Here is an 8,220-nt window from a genome sequence, read left to right as displayed (position 1 = left end):
AGATTGACAGGTATGGATATTATTATTGATTTTATAGTGTGTAAAAGATAACTTAGTATGTAATCAAAATGAACAGAAGCCACAACTTTTTCTGACTCTCCATTTTCAACATCTCATAACAGGACATTTACTCCAGATTTTCAATATATTTTTTTCTCCCCCTGACCACTTCTGAAATCGTGAGGTTAAAAAGAATAAAGAAGGATATAATCAGCATATCCTTTGCCTTCAATTCACCTCATGGAGATGAATATTTGTTTGTGGCTTATTACACAGTCTCTGACTTAAAAATTCTTCTTACAACCACAGCCAAATGGAAGAAAACAAATTACCTCACCTTTCCTACAGGAAGGAGGAACAAAAGGTCAAGGACCTTTTTAACTAAACTCTAAAACTCACCAGACTGTGACAATCCTACCAGAGAGAAACCTTCATGAATTACACAATACTTTTTTTGTGTGAGACCAACTGATTTTTAAAACTTGTATCAAATGAGATTATACATTTTTCTCTGTTTGATGTGCTGGACAAACTATGGTAAGATACTTATTAGTAATTTAACTTGTCTTTTAAAGTTGCACACAAATTATCTAGTATGGTATATATTATGGGATAGAAAAAGCTATTATAACTTTGTGCAAGAATATATGGGTGGCATCAATTAGATTACTTATGAAGACAATTTGTATGTACATGTGTGTTTGCTTAGATTTTATTTGTTTTTTAGACAATGAGTAGAATCTTTTTTATTGTAAGATACTGATAGATATATCCAAGAATAAATTAGAATAATTCGGTAATAAAAGCATTATTTCAGTACTCAAGAATCATGACTAAATAAATTGCTTGTTTTAATTTCATATATTGAACTCTCTTTTTTATTAAGGAGAATTTTTACACCAGGTGAATTATCAACAGCAAAACAAACAAAATAGCCATATATGAAGACTTTCTTTTTCTCTGGTTTAGCAGAACAGGTTTATGATAATAAAGTTTACTAATATCACCTACTAATTTATGATAATAAAGTAGAATTACTTGTTGTACATTATGATAATAAAAATGTAACAAATTTAAAATTCATCGAGAATAGTTTTATGTAGTTTTGCAAAAGTAGTTAATTTTCTTTGTTTTTATAATGTCTCATTTCAAAAAATCTTGAATAACAGATGTAAGTATATAATTTAATGTTATTAGCTAGAAATTCATATTATTTCTTGTTATAACTTTAATTGGATATTTGAGCTAACAACTTTGGAACTATTTTGAGTTTTGTAAGTGTACAATCTAAATGACATGCAGTTTATTATTTATATTTTATAAATTTATATATTTTATCATTTATATTTTCAGAAATAGCTAGCTAGCTTTTCTTCTGAGGTAATAAGGTGGTTTCAAATCTCCTACCTTTCAGTTAGAAGCCAAACAATTTGTCCCACCTAGGGATTGCTGATGTTTAATTGTAGCGCCTTAATTTGAAAGTGAGAAATGTTAGAAATTGAAGCCCCTAAATTTATGCATAAGTGCCCTAGTGGCATAGCAGGATAGAGTTGGACGGCTAAGCGCAAAGTCAGAAGTTTGAAACCACATGGAGCTCTTTTGTAGAGAGAAGGCTTTCTTTTTCGGTAAAGATACCTACCCTTGAAAAATCCTCAGAAACAGTTCTACTATATATTTAGGGACTGACCCCATGGTAGTGAGAATGAGAGCTTACCATGTCATTTTCATATATTTTACACTGCAAACTTATATGAGACTTTGTGAGTTTGTTGTTTTTATTAGTAGTTAAGTAATTACCTAAATTTCAAATTGGAAAATCTCAGATATAATTACTAAGTATGTTTCTAGCTCCATAGACAGTTTACTTCTAATATGATAATAGTAAAAATCAACAGGAGTTTTAAATGATAACAACAACAAATAAATAAGGAAATCACATATTTCAGTGATTCCTCAAATCATCATTAACTTATACACACTCTTATGGTTTCTTTCATTTTCCTTGAGCTCCCACGTGCATAGGAAAATTTGCTGAACTGTCAATAATGTGTTCTATAACAATATATTTTATTCAAGTTATTTATTATTCTTCCTGTTTTACTATATATTCTGATAAAGGAGGACATGCTTGATACTTATTAATATGAAAAACATTGATTTTACCTCTGCCTTTGAATAATAATAAAACATTTTCAAAATGTGAGATTACTCAGGACATTTTATAAAAACAAATTGAAATTGGAGCAGAGTAGTTGGGTACATTTCAGGTCGACTCCAACTACAGGAGTGTTATTTTCAAATATTACAAGTCAGTTTGGACTTAAGCTGAATACTTCCTTCAAAAATTTCACATTCATTTTTCATTTTATTGTCAGTGGCTTTACAAATCTGATCTTTATTTATCTTAGGGGGTTGGAAACAAATTCACTGCCTGTGAATGAATATCTGATAATTGTTAAATAAGCAAAGTATCTGCTTCCACACTCTACATATTATTAATGATACATATTAGTAGTAGTATGTATTACATGTATAATAATAGAACATAGCATTAATGATAAGATGCACACATAGAATAGAGGATTATAACTAAAGTTAGTAATAACTTAAATATATAGCAAATCTGGGAATATATATATATATATATATATATATATAAATCTGTACTAGATTATGGATTATATATATATATATATATATAAATTTATTTGTTCAAGCTACACATATAGGAATATATATTCTTAGCAGAGTGGTTTATAGAAACTGCTTAAATGGCAACTGTTGTTATAATAAGGACCAACAAATGTTTCTGTGAAGGATGAAGCAGGAAGTAAGGATTTTGGGTGCTTTGCAGATCATGAGATCTCTTCTGTAAGCAGAGGTTTTGTTTAGCAGATTTATGCAATGCAGCTCATCTTTTGACCTCTGTACTGCTGCTTCCATGACCATTGATGGTGGTTGCAAGCCAGACAAAATCCTTGACACTTTCAACTTTTCTTCATCTATCATAATGCTACCTAGGGGATCAGTTGGGAGGATTTTGCTCTTCTTCATATTGGGTTGTAATCCATACTGAAGGTTGCAATACTTCATCTTCATCAGCACAAGTTTCAAGCCCTCCCCACTTTCAGCAAGCAAAATTGTGTCATCTGCATATTGCAGGTTGTTAATAAGCCCTCTTTCAATCTCAATGCCACATTCTTCTTCACATAAACCAGCCTTTTCATGTTTTGCTTAGCATATAGAGTGGATAAGTATGGTGTGAGGATACAACACTGATGCAGATCTTTGCTGATTGTAAACCATGCACTATTCCCTTATTCTGTCCACACAATTGCCTCTTGATCTATGTATAAATTCTCCATGAACACAATAAATTGTTCTGGAATTTCCATTCTTCTCAAGGTTATCCGGAGATAAATGTGTTTCTAACAAACAACTCAATGCAGGCCAGTTATTTTACAATGCAGTTCTTACATTTTAGATCAGTGTTAGAAATTTTATGTTGCCATGGAAACATGGGCCAAATCACATGACTTTTTTTTGAAAAGCAAGTTAAATAATCAATCATGACCTTAAAGTACAGTTTTTCATTTAACCTTTTAGAGATGTTGTCTACTTGATCACAAATGAATACTTTTTGAAAGCGCCTAATACTCAAGACTCTTTCTTTACTAATTAATTAAGCTAAACAATGGTTTGGTTTAAGGATGACTTTCAGGGAATAGTTTTCTTTATGGATTAAGGGATTTAAAGATTATCTCATGGCAATTAGTTCAGAACATCATCTAGCCCTATTGGCTACAGAAAGACTGCATTCCATAGACTTTAAATTCTGCTCCTCGATGCTTTGTCCTTCTTGTCCTTTTCCCATTCTTACTATTTTCTTATTTAAATAGAGTCAGAGTCTCCTATTTAAAAAGGATTAGTTCAACTTTCTCATTTCACAGTTAAAGAGAATACAATTCAAAACCTTTTTTCCTGTTCTAAATATAGTTTATAACAGGCCAATGCTACCGGCCGCCCCAAGGACGAAAGAAGGGAGTGGATGCATCCATGAAGATGTACAGTCCAGGAGGACTAAGAAGTTGTACTCTATCCAAGTTTCACCATGAGTTAGATGGACTTGATTGCCAATGGGTTCTTGTTTGTTTTGTCTTGTTTTACTCTTCCCAGGAGATGATCACCAGGTCTCTGGGTGGGTTTGTACTGACAAATATTTGGTTAGCATTTAACCACTATACACCAGGACTCCCTCCAGGAGCTTTAGTGTCTTCATTCCTAAATGGAACTAAACATTTTAGTATTATGTAGTTCAAAGGAGATAAGCTATATGTAATCTGGTGTACTAAAAAGCAAAATAATGTAAGTTAGAACAACTCATTGTTTTCCTCCATTTGTGTTTTCCCTTTAGTTTTCTCAGTCATTTCCAGGTTTAGGATTTCTCTAGGTGTGGTTCATGGACTACTTATATTTATATCAGCAGCACCCTTCTTATCTATTTAAAAATGCAGATGCTCCTACTGAATCATAATCTCTGGGAGATGGCCTCAAGAAAATAAGCACAGAAAACAGCCTTTCTGTACTATTTTTGTATACATTTTTAATTCCATGATTTGAGAATTTCTTTTACACAAGTATTGTTGAACATTCAATTAATTTTATGTGTGATCAGCTTCATTTTCATCAACTTTCCAAACATTTGCATAACTGAAAGTTGCTGATTTTTTGGTTTCTTACATTAAAGAATACTATTTTTTATATGTGCTTTGATTGCTTTAGAGTAATAAAATTAAAGCGATTTTTTGTCTTGACCTTTACTTTCAGTCATGACTTTTCCAGTATTTTAAGCAACTCAGGGACACTGCAGGAGAGTTAGAGTCGAACTGTGCTCTATATGGTTTGCAATGACTGTTACCTTTTGGAAATTGGATCACCAGGGCTTTCTTCTGAGGTACCTCTGGACACATTTCAACCTTTCAGTTAAGAGTATAACACCTAAAAAAAAAAAAAAAAAAAAGAGTATAACACTTAACCCTTTGAGCCATTCAGATAATCCTAAATTTTACTTATAGTTTTGCATCTGCATTTGTTTTATGATCGTACAACCAAACTCTGTCTTTGCAGCATCCAGTGAGTCAAGAGTTTGAAAATTGGGGTTTCGATGGCCAATAAAAGCCCTCAGGTTTTTCTTTTTCATTGCACATGAGTAAACAAATGACCAAACAAACTTCTGATAAGGTCTTATGTATGTAGCTGAAATGTTTACTCAGTATAATTTGTTAAAAATTTTCATATTATTCAGATGAGAGCCAGAAATGTTCTGTTGCTTCTAATTAAGGGACCATTGAGAGGTCACTTAATCTCTGTAAAATTCCATTTCTTTATATGTAAAATAAGCGAAAGCAGAGCAAATAAGAAATAATAGTTGCCTGGCATGGAGTTCCAGCTAAATAACTAGTCACCACTTCTGTTGTTAACCTCTGTTGCTGCAATTCCTGAATTCATTTTGTTTTCAGAAATGGAGAAATAAAAACAAGAATGTTTTTCATGGGGTCCTTTTAGGAGGGATGTGGGATTAAATGGAGATGTAGCTAACTAAGAGTTAAAACTTTCCAGGATGGCTGAAATCAGTGGCCGTCTGTGTGTAGATTTTGAGGTACATCTGTTCTTTCCATGGTCATTGTTGGCAGTCAAAAGATAAGTAGACCTTGTCTCGGCAGCTTCTCAAGTTGGATAGTGCGTGTGAGAGTAAAGCTTATTAGAGCATCGTGAGGTTGGAGGGGCCATTGCTTCCACTTCTTCCATGTAACCGTGAAGAGACCGAGGCTCAGCAATGAGAGCTGAAGGCATCCTGTGCCGCATGACAAGAGAGATTTGAAGAAGGTGCTTGGATTTCAGTTACTGGCTATCAGTTGTTTAGGACTCTGTCCATGTCACTGACTCCGTATTTCCCCATCTCTTTGTCGTTGTTCGTACAACCACTGCACTGTATGCTCATGACATAATGGGAGTAGATTTAGTTGAGCTGCTTAGCGGGGTTATTCACTTATTTCCCAATGCGTCTTTGGCATTTTTACAAAAATTTCATCGACTTTATCATTTGAAACAGAAAGATTTTCTGAATTCTTTCTCAGTCTACCTCTCTATCATGAATGCTACTAGAGTTAACATCTTCCTAGATTATATCAGGGAAATATAATTTTGGGCCTCTGTGACTGAATTTCTAACTACAACAGACTTAGTCTTGTTCCCATGACATACATTTATTAAATTTTCAAATACAATTAAAAAATTAATTTGTTGCTCGTCCAGATATCTTCAGCTTTTTGCAGATAACATGACTTTTAAACTAATATCATTTTTAATTATCCAAAGATTATTTAATGCATTTCCTTTATTTAAATGCTAATAAATGTACACTTTAGATAAAAAATGGCAAATATTAACTACCGGAAAAAATATGAAAACATAGAAGATATCCATTATCACCATTTTCACAAACTATTACAACAAGCATGCAAACGTGCAGTAGAACTCCAGGACTCAACCGCATCCGGAGTCAACCTAACCGGATCTTGACGCCAATTGTGGAGAACATTTTGCATCGGAGCTCGAACAAAACATCACAATCTGACCCCATGCACATGATTTTTGTAAACAAAGCAGTTCATGTTTCAGTCACTCAGTGTTAGTTGGTGTTGTTTGCACACGTAGTTTAAAACTTTTGCGGCTGTGTTCCAAGCGTTTTACTATAGTTTTTTTAGTTTTTGAAGCTTTTTGTGCTATTTTTAGATAAAAAATATGGGTCTTAAGAAAGTTTTTTGAAAAGAATCATCATGATAAGGAACTGGTTAACCATGTTATCAATATTGTTGATGGTAATTGAGTAAACCCTTTTAGAAAACAGTTAAGGAAATGCCAACAGTAGACCACATTAGACAGATTTTTTTTTTTAAGAGAAAGTTAGCAAGGTCCTAGTGAAAAGGCAAAGAAGGGAAAAAAAAAATTCCTGAAAAGCAACTACCACTTGATTTGATGGAAGGGATTACCCTTCCAAACAATGCCTCTCCATACCTCCTCTCCACATCTCTGTCCACAGATCCAGATCCCAATCAATCTCAAGATATGGACCATGCTATAGTTGCTTAAAACTTTTTAAATATTTTGCTTCTTATTTAAATCATATTATTTAACTCTGAAGTGTGCACAATTCTTCAAAATCTTTTTATTTTTCTCCTACATTTTTCTTTCCTTTCACCAAGCATATTGTGACTTTAATTTGGACTTGCATTGTGCATATAAGTTAATAATAGAATTATTTATTGTAACAAATTATTTACTGCAATATATTTACTCTTCTATTCTGGATCATATATATCTTATTGTTTATTCAAATCTTCTTCTCATCACCTAAATAAAATATTCTATAACTTTGAGTTTTGGGGTAGCTGTATATCTATCTATTCATTTTTGCTCTGGTTTCCTGTGGCCTTCCTGGCTGATTTTCTTTTCTTCTTCTTTTATTTAAAGACTGGTTCACTTGGAAGTGACAGGGAATCAATTTGAAGTAGTTTAAGCTATAAAAGATGTTTATTATATAACTGGACATTTTTGCATCAAATATTATTGAGTCCAAGAATGCAAACTTTTTTTCCTATAACTTCAGTTATTAAAATATTAAAGAAATATTTTTGTCACCCTGTGTCCATAGCAACTTCTGCAAGGGATCCTAATCATACTTGTGTTTCACACTCTTTTGAACTACTCTTGGATCTAGGTTGATTTGGTGTCAGATAAGCCAGGGGGAGACCAGAAGGTATTTTTATAGCTAGCTCTCAAAAGAAAAGCTCCCAAAAGAAAATGTTCAGGAGAACAAAAATATAGATTAGAATATTAAGATTAAAATGGATTTACATATTTTGGCTATGAGTATTTTTCTCTGGTTTTATATTATTTTTTGTTTATATCAGGTCCCCACATAGTTGAGTAGTTAAAAACTACCCAGTGACACCTTAGGAGAAAGTTAAGTGATTTGCTTTCATAAAGATCACTGCCAAGAAAACCCTATGCGAAATAGAGGAAAGAGCTGGGAGGAAAAGGGCATTTATAGAGCTCTAGATAAAGGCATATACATATGCAAATATATTATATGAGGATGGGGAAATAGATCTATGAGCCTACATTTATAGGTTTAGTATTAAGGTAGCAGAAGGACAT

General features: G+C 32.8%; 1 protein-coding gene across 1 annotated transcript in view; it reads left to right on the top strand.

Moving 5' to 3' along the window:
* Positions 1 to 444: 444 nt before the first annotated feature.
* Positions 445 to 8,220, top strand: part of LIPI (lipase I) — a 52,365-nt gene continuing 44,589 nt past the window's right edge. The window contains exon 1 of the mRNA XM_045284841.1: positions 445 to 537. Coding sequence (XP_045140776.1) covers positions 492 to 537 — 46 coding nt within the window. The 5' untranslated portion in view covers positions 445 to 491. The remainder of the gene's footprint in view (positions 538 to 8,220) is intronic.

Source organism: Echinops telfairi, unplaced genomic scaffold (assembly GCF_000313985.2).
Source record: "Echinops telfairi isolate 266 unplaced genomic scaffold, ASM31398v2 ScPeMD7_7469;HRSCAF=8507_0, whole genome shotgun sequence".
NCBI classification, from domain to species: Eukaryota; Metazoa; Chordata; class Mammalia; order Afrosoricida; family Tenrecidae; genus Echinops; species Echinops telfairi.
Note: the sequence above shows the minus strand (reverse complement) of the source record. Positions and strands in the feature narration are given on the sequence as shown.